This window comes from Diadema antillarum, unplaced genomic scaffold, assembly GCF_040938485.1.
Source record: "Diadema antillarum isolate AM-2024a unplaced genomic scaffold, OU_Dant_1.0 seq00000286_RagTag, whole genome shotgun sequence".
NCBI lineage: Eukaryota > Metazoa > Echinodermata > Echinoidea > Diadematoida > Diadematidae > Diadema > Diadema antillarum.
In genome coordinates, this window is record NW_027271314.1 from 655,181 (window position 1) to 674,009 (window position 18,829).

Consider the following 18,829-nt stretch of genomic DNA (forward strand, 5'->3'; position numbering starts at 1 on the left):
CGTCAATGATTTTCATTTGGTAAAATCTCTTTCGTATGACAACAGTACCAAATTCCGTGAAAATATAATACTATTCCTTTTCGTTTTCACACAGATATTTTGAAAGTTACAAATGACAATGAAATTACATTCGTGCCCCATTTCACATAAGCGATTATCGTTTTAAAGGATTATCCCTTTTCTGATGAGTAGGGAAATAGAAGCTACAGCAAATACACGGTATCGACATACTTTTCTTACCATTAGCGGCGATTCCAACTGTACATTTTGAAGAGAGTGGATTTTCTAAGTTCTTTAAGCAAATTTTTTTTTTCAACTAAGATTATGTTGCCTTTTTTTGGTGAAGTACATTATTTTGATCGCATCATTCAAATCAAACGGAGATCAAGCAAAGTGAATTTTGTCGGGTTAAGAATGATCTACTCTACTTCAACTGCTTTCATGCGATAAGATGATATAAATACAGTCAAACCTGCCTAAGCGACAAACTTTCTATAGCGACCACCTGTCGTGTATGGCCACTACAACACTCCCCCGGAGAAAAGCCATGTTAACGACCCTCTCTGTAACAGCCACCTGTCTACAACGGCCATCTTTTGCCTCCCTTGGGTGGCCGCTATTGACAGTGTAACTGTACATGTATTCCAGGTTACGTCGTTAACCACTCACAGAGTTTCTGCGTGCCTGTTTGCCTCTTCATATTTTCTGAGTCTATTAGAATCCATGAGCATGCACGGATGACTGGACAATCCAACTGTTTACCTCGTCTTCGATATACTCTTCTTTTTAAAGTTCATGTGTCTCTTTTGGAACCCTGAAAATGATAGACTCCTTTCATAAGCTGGTAAGTTGTAGAGGCATACAGGTAAATTCAAACATTTCCTCAAAATGATCAAACTGAAAACTTGTTTATGGCGGATTGGAAAACAATACTATAGATTTCCAGTGAATTTTATTCGGACCCCGAAAAAAAAAAGAAGGAATTCTAACCATTATTCGATCTCGGTACAAAAGGGAAGCGTATTCTCTTGTGACATTAAGTTTGTTTTCAATTTATCAAAAATAAGGTCTGAGGTGTATTAAAGTGAGATTTCATACACGATGCTGGAAGACACCATTCGTCAGCCATGCAAAATTTCGTGACGTTTGTAAAAGAGATAATACGAGCTTTAAGACGTGACTACAATGTGTAATACAGTCAGTAGTCACATCTTTTCTTTGAGAGCAGTTAATTTTCAGGAACAGATTCAAGCGCCAATAACATAATACACATTTTATATCACTTCTGAAAAAAGGACATACCAGTATATCAACAATATCCTTTAGATATGTCCTTGCGTGATCGTGTTCAATACAAGGAAAATATTCGTAATAGCTATGAAATTCGTAATAGCTATGAAGTACTTTCAACAGTGACATCGCTACCAATGCAAATGTCTACATGGCGTAAAAGTTAGCATTCACCGTGGAGGCCAAGGTATTACAAGCCATTCGAAATCCATAGGTGCACGGACTGCCTTCGTTCTTCCTGCCATCACGTCCCGTGAGACAAACGGTAATAAATATATTTACAGCAATTCAATCTTCTTCCATGTCCTGGTCACCAACCGTTGTTGATCTTATTGTTCGCGATTGTCGACGCGTTGATACTGTAAGTGGGTATGCGCGTCTCTTCGGTGGACGCACTCTGGCTGAATCTCTGCTTGTTCGCCTGCATGTAGGCCTCCAGCCCCGGGGCGTCGCCCCAGTCGATGACGCACGGTCCGTTCCAGGCCGACTCCGAGTTGGCGTGGTAGCTCTTCTCCTTGACGCGGTACGACTGGCTGCGGATGTTGCACTCGATCAGGGAGAGACCGCTCCACGCGTTGCGCACCTCCTTGGAGCGGATGCAGAAGAGGGCGAAGATGATGAGGCCCTGGAAGCCGTTGAAGAGGCAGAAGAGAAGTCGGAAGGCAAACGTGGCCGCGCCCACCGCCAGGAAGCCGAATGACCACGTCAGGCCCAGCAGTACCGACATGCACACTGCATTCTGGAGGCGTGATACGATCTACAAAGACAGGGAATAATAGGTGCAGAGGGCCCTTTAGTTTAAGGAGATTCTAAATCCGTCCATTATTGCACATCAGAAGGCAACACGTCGTCGGTATTCCATTTCCTTCATAAATGCACATTTTGTCACGTTTAATAACGACTTTTATTATTGCGTAGTATGTCGCTAGGTCGGTAAAACCCATGAGTAGCGTACAATTGATGTCCATTTTCATCGCAATTCCCCCATTCCTGCATTCCTCAAAGTTCAACTACTGTACAATATGCAAGTGCTAAAACGTCTTCTGCTATCGCTCTTAGATTACAGCTAAAATTCAAAACCATCGCAATTACGGCTACTACTAGTACTACAGCCAAAACAACCCTAAAAGTTCTTAATTCGGTCGTGCAAAAGATTTTCAAAGATATACTCTTTACCAAAATCATGTAAACGTACACTTCGTTTCTGAGTGACAGAATTGTTCTTGCTTTGTTGATATTCACTCTGTCCTTTACATAAGTCCTTGGAACATCAAACCCTAATGACCAGTAAGAACGTTGACAAGACCGTGGACGCAGGAAAACTGTTTTCGGGAATCTGCAATCGTTTAATAATCACGATTTTAAGGGGTTATATGATACAATATATGGTAACTAAAAAGAATAGACAACACTCCACTCTGAAGGTGGTTTCTCATTCATTTTATATGTTGCTTTTAAGCGACCCTGCTGGAAAGAACACAGTGTCCCACAGTGTGTTAACAATATGTTCACACAGTCGGCCATGTGAAAGTGTGCAGATGATTTCACACTATGGGGTGGTTTTTCACAGAGTGAATACATAATAATGTTCTGTTTCACACTGTGAATTGATGATTCATGGTGACTGTGTTCACAATGTTAACACGCTCGAATTCAACAAGGTGAAGAGATTTCACACTGTGTTCATATATCGTGTTCACATCGTGCTTCACTTTGTGCTTGACACTGTGGGCCCGGGCGGACACTGTATTCTTTCTGGCAGAGAAATTCGTAAGCAAGCTTTCCAGAGATTGTCTACTTTCTTCTTCTTCAAAACCCGACGAATGTGAAGCGAAATTGTGAGAAAAATTCACAATAGAGCAAAACGCCTAGTGGTGAACCTAAACACTTGCTAACCTGTTCTCGCTTGGTTTTGTTGATGACGCTGCCAGTCATGTTGGAGCACAGCAAGTTACGGATGGCCATGCTGAAGGTGATGATGTTGTGAATCAAGATCAGACCAATCGGCAGCAAGAGACCGTAGTACATCACGTGACCTGGCATCAGAAAGCAACTGCAAGAAAGGCGGACAGGACTATTAGTGTTCGGGTATTGCATTAAAACAAAATCATGAAAAATCAGCGTTTAATACAGCTCTAAGAATATCAACGATGATGCGGTTTTCTGTAGGCATTCAAAGACATATTTCTACATGTGAATAATGGTTGGATTTTCTCCATCTTTAAGCAATGAATTAATGATTGTCTAAAGGTCCGTACTCAAGATTCATTTTCTTTTTTGTATTTCTGGATTTTATTGATCAGAACAAAATATTGTCCTCTTTCATAAGTCATATGGCATATGAAGTTTTGACATCACAGAATCAAACATTCTTAACAGCATTCAACGAAAGTAAAAGAAAAAGACGTCTGATCCTTTTTTGGACTAGATTCACTTATTACATTCAAGTTTCTACACTGATAATGAACGTAAAAGGCGGGTAATAGTTTTATGTGATCACACTGCAATCACGCCGAAAAGAACTCTACGAAATGAAAAAAAGAAGAAGATTTGTTTGAGAAAGCATAATCCAATTATGGCATAGTGTATAGCACTGGTGAAACGTAGTATATGAACGTACTAATACTTGGTATAAGATGAAATACGTTGATTTATGTGGCTACGAAAAAATATCAAATATGAATGCATTAGAGGGAAAACACGTCAAGGATATAGCAGAGAAGTGTAGAGAAGAATACGATATGTGTGCGTTTGCTATAAACTTACTATTTCTCATTTCGATAGCTGTTGTGAGATAAGCCTACAGAGATGGCCACTGCAATTAGCGGAACACCTGAAAAGTGGAGCATCAATAAACAAAAAATGAAAATTGTTAATGATATAGCAATAAAGAAAGAAGAAATAAAGAAAATAATTGATTTCAACTGACATCATAACTACACCAAAAACTGATGTTTTAAAAGTGTTTTAAAATGTTTTTAAAGCATGATTTAGGAACGCCAACACAGTACGCCGCAGAAGTTCAGGCCGTTTATATTTCTGGAAGCACTTTAGAAAATGTTTGACGTTTACACTCAACAACAACAACAACAAAAACAACAACAACAACAACAACAACAACAACAACAAAGAAAGTAAACACTCTTTCGACTTCATGATTTTCATTTTCAAGATTTCGATTGAAATTAATGCATTATATACTATATCACAGGTATCAACCTAGTAGTTCAATATCAAGGGAAACTTTATGCATGAGTGAACACATTTGTTTTTGTCCTCCAAGGCGCAAAAGTAAAAATGGCAAAAATTGACACATTGTCTTTCATTTGCAAATGTCCTTTAAGATAACAATGATAACAAAAGAACAGTTTAACACAATGAGAGACATGAATGAAATAGCAAAATTAAAGTTTTCACTCTCTTTACCTCTTCATAACCTCAAACAAAATCAAAGTGGGTAACATAAGGGGAACATACGAATTTTCTGTCAACTCAAAATTCAAATGACATAAGGAGTAAGGGCACAAAGATTATTAAATGAATAGAATATCTTTTTTTCATTCAGTCAATTTAGTAATTTAAGAATTCATGTGACAAATTCAACAACCATGCGTAAATATGATATACAATTTTCCTAATTTGAGAAATCAATTCAAAATCCTACCATCATTGTTAATGTATTGCTTCTTCTCTCATGTCATTTGAATTTGGATTTGACACACACACACACACACACACACAAAATCTGTCAAATTTTGAGTGATGAGAAAGAAATAGAATGGAAATAAAGAAAATAAAGTAAAAAAATGGAAGAAGAGGACGTAAGAAAAGAAGTGACAAAGGAGACGAAACAAAGAGAGAACTGACCCCAGGCCACGCAGGCCGCCTTGATGACGAACTTTGACCTCTCGCTCTTGAAGACCTTGACCAGCATGACGTACATGTGTCGGGCCTCCACGCCCATCCACATGATGGTGACTAGTACAAGGTAGTGGAGCGCGGCAGCCACGCCCATGCACACGTACTCGATGCGCGTCGCCACGATCCCGCAGACGAAGACGATGTAGAGCGCCAAGAGCGCGAAGCAGAGGTGGACGAGAATCTGGCGGGAGCGACTGGTGCGCAGCGATCTGCATCGTGCACGGGAAAGAAACAAAAATTAAGAGCAAAAACAAAAAATGTGATGATGGACTCTACACAAGCACTTGCATGACACAGAAAATACTGTAAAACACGATATGAAATTTCGCAAATGGGAGCCGACGGCTTTATTCGCAGCATGGAATATTCACGAGTTGCCTCTTACATTCAATGCATGTAGTGTGGACAAGATCTTTAGCGTGCATTTTAATTTCGCGAAACTCGGCTCTCGGGAAATTCGCGAAATTAAAATGCACGCGAACATTCATCGTTTTACTAGTTGGTTTCTTGCTGCTGCTTATCCTTACAAGCGAGGCATTTGTTGTCATAATATTTTGCTATCCATAGGGCCTATTTGATAATTTCTTTGTTCCTGAGCGCGTGCATAACATTATGTGTGCGTTGCGCAGGTATGTGAACGCATGGTATGTGTTTTTTCCTGAAAATATCAGCATCAGACGTCTATCAAGAAAGCATGCTATTCAACTGAAATGATGTGATAGAGTAGTCTGTGAAAAGAAAATTGGGTTAAACTCCATGGCAACCAATGTAAAGGGATTATCAGAACTATCCTAAAACTGGGTGTACTATTAACAATCTTCTATTCATGAATATTCCAAAGTATCAAAGCCAAGTGCTACTGTCCGTGTTCATAGCTACTGTATATGGTTTTTCGTGTGCACTTTCACTTACTTCATAGGTAGAAAACGGGGAAATTACTAAATGACTCTTACAATAATGGGTCTGCAAAACGCTGATGAAATAATAAGTTTTGTGTCATGCTTCCAAACTATGAATTCAAGAAAATGGAAAGCATGGGAAAAATATCAGAAAACCTAAATTTAGGATTTTGAGGTCTGTTGGAAAATCACCTACTGCAACCTTACCTCCAGTGGGTTTTGTAGCCCAATTAATTCCAATACTTTGACTTCCAATTTGAAACAAGTTGCCTTACAGGGATTAACTCGTAGAAGTATCATTAATTTTAGCTGAACTGCTCCCGTAACTAATTTTTCAAGCTGGTTGCATCATATAAAGTGATAGTGAAGAGGTGTAGTGCGTGATATTTCCTGGAGTATTTATGCAGTAATATCGTGTGGTAATCCTGTGGTATGAAGTGTGTAGTGATCCTGTGGTAACTATCCTGTGGTGAAGAGCGTGTGGTTATCATATGGTAAAGTTTCAAAATACCGCAAGAATTTTCCTGTGGTAGGCCTATATCTTGTGGTAATGTTCTGTGGTACTGCCACTCTGACAGCACATTTTTTTTAAAGGGTTGCAGCGCGGGGTCTCGTTTTCTGTTTAACCCACTGTGTGCCACACTACTTTCCTGTCCATACGTTTGTGTGTGAAATTTATGCGCATTTGACTCACTGGCACTGAAAGTGTTAATCTTACTTGAATAGAAGGAAAGTGAGGATGGTGAAGGCCAGTCCAGCGATAGACAAGAAGCAACCGATTCTCGTAATGATGTCCAGGGCCAACTTCTCTTTCTCGTCGATTTCAAGCTGGCCGTAGATGTCCTGGCGTGACAGGGAGATGATAACAGCGAGGATAGTTGACACTTTCAATATCGACAATACACTTGATGATGTGTTCGAATAATATCCGCAGCATTTCCAACATCTTATCTTTCTCTCATTACAACACTGTCCTTAAAAAATGAGATCATTCTGTTGGTGATATAATGACATGACCCTATATATTTTATGTGTGGAATTGTCGTTTCAATGTTTCCACTGCTCTACTAGCGTATCGTTTCATGTTTTCATGAAAGAAACCCTGACAAGTAGTATTGTCAGTCTCTGACAATTCTAGTAAAATCATCGGTTTTGATTGGCTGAGAAGCTCTGGTCACTGACTGTTACTATGGTAATTGTCAGAAACTGACAACTTGTCAGGGCTGACAAATTTCACGAAACGGTGTCTTGGAGGCCATGTCACAATAATAAAACGGTGCCTTGGACAAGTTGGAGACCATATCACAATCATTGAGAGGGACATCGTAGGGAGAAACATCTTGTCAAGGGTCGTAAGCACTCCTTGGTATTCGAACCTGGGACCCCTCTGTCTGTAGGTCAGCCGCCTCAGGCAGCTATTATACCACCATGATCACTTAATATTCCACAACATGCACCTTCACGTTTTAATCAGAGTGACGAAAAGCACTATGGCTACTCTCATTCTCGTGTGTTTATATTGAAAGTATGTATTATGATCAACCCAAAATAGTAAAGAACAAACAAATCAAACAAACAAACAAACAACCAAAACAAGAAACCCAAAAACCCACTTGGAGCCTATCATCATGATCATATAAGAACAACTTTTTATACGAAGTGAATAAAGAAAGAAAGGTAAAGTTAACCTTTCTTTTTTTCATTCACTTCGTTTTCTTTCAAGCGTATGTCACCTTTCCCTTGACATAATGTCTTATAAAATACAATAGACAAAATTACTTCATTGTTATTGCACTTACCACAAGCACAGCAAAGTTTGTCAGATGGTTGCAGTGGCAAATTATTGCGCCGTCTTCTTGGAAACCGGCAAATTGGCAACCAGAGTTTGACCAGTCCCCTCGTCCTTCCTCCAGCTCGAAATCCCAGAACACACAGTTGATGTTCGAAATATTCAGAGTCTGCATTGAAACATACCCATGAAAGTTCACAAGGTATTATGAGCACGAGCAATAAAGAACACTTTGTTCTACATCAAAACACGCTTCTATAGGTGTTTATGCTATTGATGAAAATATCAGGAAATTCACAAAAAACCGATGATTATTTCTATTGAATTACTATGTGTGGTCTTTTCAGTAACAAGTAATGTTCCAATGATATAAATACACAGTATAATATTGCCTTCATCATTAATGACTTCTGCAGATTACAAGCCATAGGGTAGAGAAAGGTTTGTTCGGAAGCAATTATAACGTAAGCTGAAAGTTCAGACAACCTTTATAATCAATGAAATAAAAATTCAATCTTAACATGATTTCAGTCAGGCGGAGGAACATCTTTTAGACTGTATGTGCATGGATTAATGGTCTTCAGGGACCCGCAATGTTCTTATTACTTTCTTCTTTGCGTCTTTGTATTGGGGGCAGGAAATCTTGGTTATAAACGGAGGTGCGCAATTGACGATTACCTCATTTCTGCTGAACTCGATGACCACCGGCTCGCTGAGATTGACAGGGCGCGGCACGCCACCTAATGACGCAGATATGACAGGACCCATGACCTCTGTCAATTTCACAGTCTGCGGTTCTTGGCTGACGTTCGGCTCCTGCGTGCTGGCGTGGACCTGCGCGGTGATGTTGGTCCGCAGCCGCCGTAGGTACGCGGACGGGAAAAGTCTGTCGTCCTTGAAGGCAAGAAAACTAACCGGCAAGGCGGATCCATTCGAAAAATCTGAATGTGAGTAGAAATACGCAAACACTTCTTTCAACTGCATGCAATACGGATTAAAGACACAATCGAGTATAAATGACTGCTTGGTTTGTAAACATCTATCCGCTTGTGATTGAATCAAGTAATGTTTATGTTTTCTTCTTCGAGAATACTAGTATACCAGCCTGCTCTCTCTCTGTGTGTGTGTGTGTATGTGTGTGTTAGTTTGCTTGAAAGCCATGTTTATCTGCAAACTTTACTGTGGTTGGATATTGCTGTCCTTTCTTATTTTCCCGGGAAAGGGATGACTTGAGAGTTACCGGCAAACATTTTGAATTAGGCGCAGCCTTCATCATGACCCATAATTGCATCTTCATCGTTAACGTTTTTAACCTCACCATGGCACTCTCCTCCATCATTATGATCATAATAGGATAACCAACATGGCTAACTACGATTACGATTATTAACATCACATTTATACTACTAAAATTGCAGTTATGACGTCACCGTTATCATCTTCACAGTCGTCACTATCAGCTCACCTTTAAACAATGATTGCGGTAGATGAATCGATGCTTCTACGTGGAGGTGCTTCTGCATAGGGCTCGAGTCGTTTTTCAATACCGTTCTGATGACATCCGAGTCTTCGCCTTCTTTGTCATCATGTTTGTCAGAGGTTACGGGGGCAAAGGTCAACCCATCGGCGACGTCATCAGGATAGACGGACACGGTGCGCACGGCAATGGTCTCTGTGGAGATGTGGAGTCGCTTGTCTTGAATCGCACTCTCCTGGATCTGACGATCGAGAGTTTGAAGCAGCGTGGAATACTCTTCTCCGATCTCGTCTTGCACCATCAACGTTGTTTCGGAGAGAGCCACCTGGTCCATGATCTCAACAAAGGCAGTAGACACCTGCAAAGGAAACACGCGTTCAGGTTTTTTTTTTCAAAAAAGGTCTCCATGCTTTTCGTCACCCTCATATAACCATACAAGATCACTGACGCGGACACAAAACACATTCAAACTAGCCTCTCTGAAAGGTACAGAAGGCGCTAACTCTCTTTCTTGTACGAACGGTCGTTATATAACACTCCCTAAAGACACTGTCCAGAAATTGAACAGAGATACACACACTATAAAGGAAATGTTCAAATTCGGCTCTGATCGTATAAACCTCGGGTTGTTCTTGTAGGTAACTTAAGCCATCGCAATGAGTGCCGGTGTCGTTTCTCATGCTCCAGCAGCAAATTTGTGAGCGGTGTGTGTTCCCTTCGTGCGTCCTATAGGTAAACTTTCCCCATCTTCGTGGGGCATTCTGTGGGTGAGTCGGGTGGCATCCCTTGTCCTTTCTGTAGGTATCATATCGCTGCAGCTGTTGATTGGCTTTTGACCATGTTTAGAGTCAAGCTATCACGAACGTGAAAATTCCGTAAGATTAACCATTCATGTGGCCATCTGTCAATGTCGTGACAGTGTTACGTCACCTAGGATAAAAGAGCAGTTTTCATGCGTCGGTCGAGATTTACACAGGGCTGTATGGTTAAAATAGATAGGCCTACTGACCCTTTTTGATGGTGACCGTACGTCGGCCATTTTCTGCATGGTGTTGGACAAGGACTCCAGATCTCTCTTGTCAAAGGTTGTCTGGTTCATGACCACAGCCTCCAGGACCACTGCCAATTCCTTGATGTTGTACCTTGTGACAGGAACCTGGACAGAGGACAGAGGAAAATTAATAATATCGGCGAAAAAGAGAAATATTATGCTAAAAGACCATTGATAACGGTAGATTTGCTATTATACTAATGAATACAGTAGACACATGTTTTCCTTGTAATTAGAATGGTGTTTCTTTAAAAGTTATATTCACGATGAAATAATAATACCGAAAAAAACCCCAAGCATGCCAAGAGCAGCGTTAATCAACACACACACGGACACACGCGCAAACTGTCAAAGCACACACGCACACCATTTCTAGTATTCTATACTGGCTGGTTACACCAAGGAGGTGTTCTTTATACCTCCTTGGTTAGACCAAGGAGGAACTAGGCTAGACGTGCTGGGCAACGGAGTGACCTACCCGACTGAGATCCTCCAGACCAATGGGTGAGATCTCGTCCCCACACGTACGTATCCTTGGTGCGTGCCACAGTCCCATTGCAGTGTATTGGAACTCACAGAACCGAATAGCGATGGGGTGTCCACCTGAAAGACGACATAACATTTCAGTGAAGTTTTCGAAGAACATTCCTTTAACACGAAAAACCGAGGTAATTGCAGCGACAAAACATTTCAACTTATGATACTTAAGAGTGAAATTGATAATATGCGAATGTCGCAAAATCAGTCCGTTCGTCAGCTGAACAGTTACGTAATTTTCGTAATTCAGTTAATAGTAGTCTTTCCAGAAGTACAGCTCTTCACTACCTACGGACGTTAGCGCTAAAAAATTGTCAACGATCCTTTCTCATTTATGTCTCCACTAACCATAAACAAAGAAGAGGGTGAAAAAACAGACAACAACCCCAAATAAAGTGTTGATACACAGTGAATTTGTAAGGTAGATCTGCCAATGTAACATTCAATATACAGTGAACTTTGCTGACGTTACTTTTTGCCGATGTGACTTTTAAAACACAGTGGACTTTTGTCTGCCGATGTAACTTTCTAGATCTGAAAGTGGACGTACCGTATTTCATGTTAACGGGACAGCGCTCCAATGATTCAGCTGTTCTGCTGGTTGTAATGGAAGGCCAGGTGAAAGTTCCTCGAGCATCCGTTGTCTTCTCTGAGGCACATTGGGCTGTTAATTGCGGACAAGTATGGTGATAATAATAATGGAGAGATTAGAATTACGATGATAACGATAGCGAAATATCGATCATGCTGTCCATAGCAACGCAACATAGTTCTGCTTTAAAGGCAGAGTACTACCTGCCGGCACAGTCTGGCAGTAGCTTTCGTGGAGATAAAAAAAAGACTGGTTTTCAGCCGGGTATGTTTTATCACCTAATCCCTCCCATTCTGGGTATTGATGGTCACTTTGCTATAACGGAATTATCATTATATATCACACTGGATCACACTGTCATGACTGTCGTGACGAACCATTCGTACCTTTTGATTACATTTTTAGTGACACTCTCATATATCAACACCAGTAAGTTATTCTAATGCTAGACATGAACCACACCTCAAGGTTTGCGAGAGACATCAGTGCATGCCTTCTCGAGAACCAGGGCCGCTATTACCCTACGCTGCCATGCCGTTAAATGTAAATGTACTCAAACTATACGCTCCTGTACACCAGACGCTCGTTCAATATCTAAAACCATTACTCAATTGGAGAATTGTATCATGTGGTGCCAATTTGATGCTCTCAATTGTGATTAAAATCCCAATATCATTCAAATTACCATCGAAACAGAGGGCGTACATTCTTATATTCAGTCTTAATGGAAGTAATTCTCCTTGTTCCCAAAATCAGACCTTCATAATTCTCTCCCCAAACCCAGTAGGATGAATCATATCGCCATTCCTTCATTACCTGCGATGACCGTCACGTTGAACGCGCACGAGACATTATTTCCCTGGAGGTCTTTGACCGTATACATGACGCGGTGCTCACCGACCGCGAATCTCGAGCCAGGGGTGTGGGACCTATACCATGGCCAGGCTATGCCAACGTTGTCGTCGGCCACGGGCTCGTGCCAGCGAACCGACGTCGTGTTTTCTCGGTACGTCTCGATGTAGCTGAAGATGTTGCTGGGGCAGTTCATAAATCGCGGCGGTTCGGTGTCTGCGTTAAGGAAATACGCGTGGATGGCACGAGGCACATTAATGTTCCATCCATTGTAGTGCGGAATCAAATTGTTCAGACAGATATTTCTTTCATACATGCAGAGTACCATTATGAGCTGTGGCTCATGAATAAACAATTACACAGTGGTCACTGAAGAGGAAATAAAACATGCTGACATATGTGTTCGGAAGTGTGTGACTGGACAAAATTCTGCCTTTCGAACCTTAGATAAACTTCACATAGCTCCTTGCTAGTTTGTACTGAATATTGAACACTGAATATTTGCTTCTGACAATGTATAAAGAAAGATTTTAAGGTTATCAGCCCTCAGTTTATGCTGCAAATATATACTTTGTTCGAAAAGTCGCAATATGGGGGGGGGGATTGAGATTTGATAATCACGAAGAAGTAAAGCAATGCTTACCTTTGACAGTAATTGTGAAGGAACAATTGGCCCGGTTGCCCGACTTGTCTGCCACTATGTACGTGAGTACGGACTCCCCGTACACGAACCTGCCCTCGGTCCCGGGGTCGTTGAGAGTGATGGTGTAACCGGAGTTGTCGGTGGACGCGGCTTTACGCCAGGACGCCTGAGCGTGGGATTGGCCCGGTGTGGTGCCGACCACGATGTCCGCAGGGCACTGGATTTCTGGCGGCTCCCTGTCTGCGAACGACCAAATGTACGGTTATGAAATGAGTGATCGTGGTGACAGCGATGACAATGACGATGATGATGGTAGTGATGATGTGGATGATGGGGGTGATAATGATGGTGATAACAGTAATGAGGATGATAGTTTACGGTGACGATGATGATAATGATGATGATGATGATGGTAATAATGATGATGGTGATGGTGACGATGATGATCGTAATGATGATGATGATGATGGTGTAGATGATGATGATGGTTGTGCTGATGATGATGATGGTGATGGTGATGATGATAATGATGGTGATGGTGACGACGGTTATGATGATGGTTGTGATGGTGATGGTGATGGTGATGGTGATGAACAGAATGATAATATTTACACAAGAGAGAGTAACTATCCAGACTGCAACATGTACCATGATTAAAGTAGAAGTGACGGCAGTATCATCACTATCATGGACAGCACTGACTGTAAACATTATAGCCACCTCTACAATTATACTTCAAGAACAGATTGTTGAAAGACCATGAAGACTGTGTATGTATTGATCTCTATGTCCAAATTTATGTTACTAAAGTCCAAGGGCTTGCAGGATAGTTGTTCTTAGAATAATACTGGACTTTCCATTTGAAACAACGAAAGCAAATGCGGCAGGTGAAATAACTTACACTTTCATCAATATTGATATATCTATTACAGTATTGAACGTGGCATTGTGGTAGAATTATCAGAGCGATACTTGTAGACCTTCTGATAGTAAATGAATTTGTTCACAAAGAGTATTAGCATCACTGTTACAGTCATTTCGAGTTGATATTAATACATTAATATATTAATAGTTATAAACAGCATGACTCAGTACTGTTTTGAAGTATTACTTGCAGGTAGGGCCCTAACTAATCACACCTTCAATTTGTCACCCCACACATACTTCCATCATCTTAAATTTTCCCCCATGAAGATATCACTTGACTTCATGTCTATTATCTTGATGATTTACTACAATTTACTGAGTCGAACGTGAGTATGAGAGGCGTGTGGTTATTCACCAAAGCAGAAAGTATTTTCCTCGGTAAAGTTCGCCATTTTGTTTAAAAATTAAACAATTTACATGGTTTCTATTTTCGGGACTGCCACCACGCCGTCAGCCAATACAACCAGCATCCGGCAATGTGTTGACATTGCTTCTCCGGGATTAAAACAAAATTACATCCAATTTAACCATCTTTTTTTTTTTGTGTGCGTGCCACCTGCCATACGTCTGCGCTACTGCTATCTTCTTACCTTCAACATTAATACTGAAATAGCAGGTGTCACCATTCCCGGCCGGATCTTCGGCGTAGTACATCACCTCGAAAGAGCCGATACCGAAGTACGTGCCCGGAGGATTTCTCGTACGTAGCGTGACGTTACCCGAATTGTCATGCGCCGTGGGTTCCGTCCACCGCACCTGGGTCATAGATCGCCCCGGGTCTGCCCGTAAGACGATGTCCTCAGGGCATCCTATGATCTGGGGACGCTGGCGGTCTTCAAATAGGGAAATGTGCAATGGAATGACTATGTATAAGTATAACCAATACTTGTGCCAATAATTGCTTCTGCACAGACATCAAAATCCATTTAATAAACGACGACGACAACAATAACAACAGTAACTACAGCAGCAGCAGCAGCAGCAACAACAACAAAAGAAGAGTTTGATGGCTAGGCAGGTAAAGCGCCATTTGTAAACATTTTAACGTATAAGTCCATAATCAGACGGAGCAAAATAAGACCTTTCTGGTGATACATTACTTGTTAGATTAGAAGGAATATATCATATATATATATTTTTTTTTTAAATTTAAAATATAAAACTTTTTATCATCAATTCTTATCATTTTTTTTTGTTTTAGCACCTTTAATCGCCATTAAACTCCTCTAACCCTTTATACCCTTTTATGCGTTTTTATGCCTTTTGTTTATGTGTCCTCACCTTCTACAACAACGGGGAAGATGCAAACGTCCACGGTCCCGAGAAGATCGGTGGCGTTGTAGACGACGAACGTTGGTCCAAGTTCGAAGCGATCACCGGGTTGATGTGTCGACTGCAGTTCGACGGCATTGGCGTTGTTGGCCATTGTTGGTTCTGTCCATGTCACGTTGGCTGAGGTTGTGTTTTCTTCGGTAGGAACTCTAATCTTTGTCGGACAGGCGTCGTTGAGGGCGTATCTCGCTTCTGTTTTTGTGTGCAGTTTTGTTTGTTTATTTTGTTTGATTTGTTTGATTTTTGTGTGTGGAAAAGGAACAATGAATGCAGTGTTCAGTAGACATAGTGTGTTACCTGGTTGTATCATCAATTTACAATGAACAACGAATACTCAAGGCAGAATCCAATGCTCTAACCGATACTAACGTTTTCAAGCTTTCTCAATTGCAAAGAGGCTGAATAATTTCTCTTACTGACATTTGCACACCATCTAACACAACATCCGGTCGAAGTTCTTTTACAGTGCAGTCATATGACCGTGACACTGATTTTTTTTTTTTGAATGACAGTGATTGCGTTAAAAATGTCGAGTTGTCATGCTCGATATGCCACAAAAAACAAAAAACAAAAACAAAAACAAAACAACCCCCCCCCCCAAAAAAAAAACCCAAAACAAAACAAAACAAACACGAACAAACAAACTTTCATTCGTGCACCCTCGACCGAACAGAAACATCTCACGATAAAACTTCCTGCCACGCTTACCGTCAAAGGCGATATTCATAGTGTGAAATCCGCCACTGTCCGTGTCGTTGCACTGAAACATGCCGCTATCCTGCGGCTGCGGCGGCAGAAACGTCATCGTCTCCGCTGCTATGTTGCCCGTGGTCTTCGAGTGCAGCTCGACGCGCTCCGAATCGGCCGGGACGTGGGCGGCGACGATTTGAGGCGTGCCGTCGCTGACAATGCACGTTACGTTTACGTGTCTCGTATACGGTGTGAGATACACTGCAAGCGTGCCGTCCATCTGGGGTGCCTGAGGAAGTGGCGGCGACGTCTGGATGGAGAACTGCGTTGCGGTAGTTGCTGAGGACAGTGAAACAGGAAAATGAAATCTGTGCTTAAATTGTGTACATTGTTACAAGAAAAACGTGGTTTACATTTTCACATCTCATCTTCACTATCAATGAATCTCTATCATGATCAAACTGCACTGAATTACTTTGAGAATTTAACAAGAAAAAGGCACCATCTTTTGGATAGTCATGATGTTAAAGTTGAGGTTTGTAATCATTAGGAACAGCCATCACGAGAAATTCACACTTTGAAAAACGTATTATCAGCTGTTGCTTTACTTTACATCAGACGATCAGATTCAAATTACTACATTTCTTCCCTCACAGCTTATCACGGATAAAAGCTCAATTCGTGAGATTTTATACTGAGCCACTAATAATTATGACAAGTTTTTCTTCAAAGGTGACGGCTTTTCACTCGTAATCCACAGCTAATCACAATCTTGTGTAGTAGCAACATCTTGTTTTATGGAGAATGCAGATTTGTTTTCAAAACACATCATGTACGAACATGAGTTATCTTGTCGGGCGTAGATATGAATGCACTCAACCTACAAGTCACATTTATCTCGGCTTTTAATATGTACTCATCGAGATGGCATTGTTTTGAACGTAATAGCTATTGCACTGCGGTGGCCTCGTGCTCATGGTACGCCATGTCGCACTGTCACAGTGGCATTTCATGCATGTCTGTTTCGTATCTTTAATATGAATAGATACATAATTCACTTTTTTGTGATATACACTGTATAGATATCGTTTATCATTAGTATAATCTTGTGCAGAATTGACAATCTGTTTACCACATCTCGGTGCTTGTGGCGTCCAAATTCCCATGACGCAACGCTGCGTGGCTGACCCCTGGAGTTGAGCCCTCCCGGGGTTACGGCAAACGTACGTGATCGTGGTCCATTCGGGAAACGTCTTGCCGTTCTCGGAGATTTCGGCATTTTGGTCCACAGTGATGTACTGGATGAACCCCTCCAGTGCTCGGGGCCGAGGGCAGGGCCGACCCACCGTCTGGGCCCTGCTCGCCTGTGGTTGCACTAAACGACAATGCGAATCGATCATTAGGCCTACATCAGGAACCGCCTATAAATCTTAAGGTAAGTTGTTATTCACTTCATGAATAGAAGAGAAATACAGTCATCCCTACTATTAACAAAGCCAGGTCATGTTCCTACAGAGTCTGTTTTCATTTTTAAGCAAATGATATACTATGCGGTTTGTTTGCCAGCATTTTGATTCTTCACAATTTCCTTATAAATGTATATGCGAGAGAAGACAGTATGTGCCCTAAGTCGCATAATGTGCCCTAAGTATGTGCCCTAAGTCGCATAAATGGTAGTGGGGGATTTGCTTCTCGAAAGAAAGTTGAGAATCCCTATTGTGATTATAAATATGTTTATGGCACTACCACGGTAACATGGACGTTGAACTCATGCACTGATACAATAAATTTGGGCCGATACTAAACTAATAATTACAAAAAATCAAAACATCACCAAAACACGACCAAAACCAGAGTGTCATCTGGTGTAAATATCAAAATTCTTACTCTACCAATCGATACTAATCAGTTCAATTTCCTTTTTTCTTAAAAAACAAACAAACAAAGATGTCAATCAAATTCCTAACGAGATGAAACGAGATCAGAATGTCATGTACAAGTATACTATACATTATGTACAGCTGGCTGTCACTAGCAAGACAGCAAGTGTAGATACGGTATGCAGTCGAATTACAAGTTTCTTGTTTCATCTTCGGGTAACACGGTCGAAATGTCAAAGTCGATTACTTCTGAACTGCAGATGTCGTCATGTTTTTATTCACAGAAGAAAGGCAAACCGCTATTCAATTAAAACTGATTAATTAATTCGCCCTCTTGAGTCTTTGTACGACCCTGACGTTGATCATTTTCGTCATAGATGTCTTCCCAGTCTTTCCAGATATTATGAGATGAGTAGTTCTGACACGATCATGTCTATTGGCACTTGGGATTAACGACTTTCTGTGAATCCATCTCAGGCTAGATTATCTCAATCTAATCCGAGCCTCTCTACAGCATGCCATTAGAAAGAACTGAACGAATGTACCCCGGGCTGTAAAGCAGTACGACCTTCAACTCCATCAGCGAGGAGAACCAGACGAGTATAAGAATGCCCCGCCCTTCGCTATCTTTAGAAAGACGTACGTGATCGGATCGCGCAGCTACCCCGCCCCCTCCTCATGTTTAACCCCTTAACCACAATCAGCTCCTCCCCCATTGACTGTATGAACACATGACACGTTCAAGAGAGCAATCTTGCCGACGATGATCAAAGTCATTTGCTTTGGCACCCCTTTAAAGGAAACCGAAACCCAAAGAGAAATGTGGATTGAGTGAAAGCAGCAACATTAATAGAACACATCAGTGAACGTTTGAGGAAAATTAGACAATTGTTGCAAAAGTTATCACTTATTAAAGTTTTGGTGCAGGAACCTTTGTATCAGGAAACTA

The 18,829-nt window shown here is 41.2% G+C and overlaps 1 protein-coding gene across 1 annotated transcript; it reads right to left on the minus strand.

Annotated features, from left to right (window-relative positions):
* Positions 1-1,552: 1,552 nt before the first annotated feature.
* Positions 1,553-17,400, minus strand: LOC139730030 (adhesion G-protein coupled receptor G4-like). The gene is made up of 17 exons (XM_071640946.1): positions 17,133-17,400; positions 16,019-16,339; positions 15,260-15,502; positions 14,569-14,811; positions 13,052-13,291; positions 12,373-12,624; positions 11,515-11,628; positions 10,906-11,030; positions 10,386-10,532; positions 9,365-9,734; positions 8,578-8,840; positions 7,910-8,068; positions 6,829-6,953; positions 5,158-5,420; positions 4,057-4,123; positions 3,187-3,343; positions 1,553-2,047 (listed from the first exon to the last, which is right to left on the minus strand). Exons 1-17 carry the CDS (start codon positions 17,398-17,400, stop codon positions 1,601-1,603), a joined length of 3,804 nt encoding a protein of 1,267 aa, XP_071497047.1. The 3' UTR covers positions 1,553-1,600.
* Positions 17,401-18,829: the final 1,429 nt, after the last annotated feature.

Bases quoted from the DNA above. Each gene is read 5' to 3' on its own strand.
- LOC139730030 (XM_071640946.1), bottom strand. From the start codon at position 17,400: ATGATCGATTCGCATTGTCGTTTAGTGCAACCACAGGCGAGCAGGGCC. The intron at 14,812-15,259 runs GTGAGGACACAT...CCCTATTTGAAG, and splicing joins CTTCCCCGTTGTTGTAGAAG to ACCGCCAGCGTCCCCAGATC. The intron at 3,344-4,056 runs GTAAGTTTATAG...CCTTTCTTGCAG, and splicing joins AGCTATCGAAATGAGAAATA to TTGCTTTCTGATGCCAGGTC.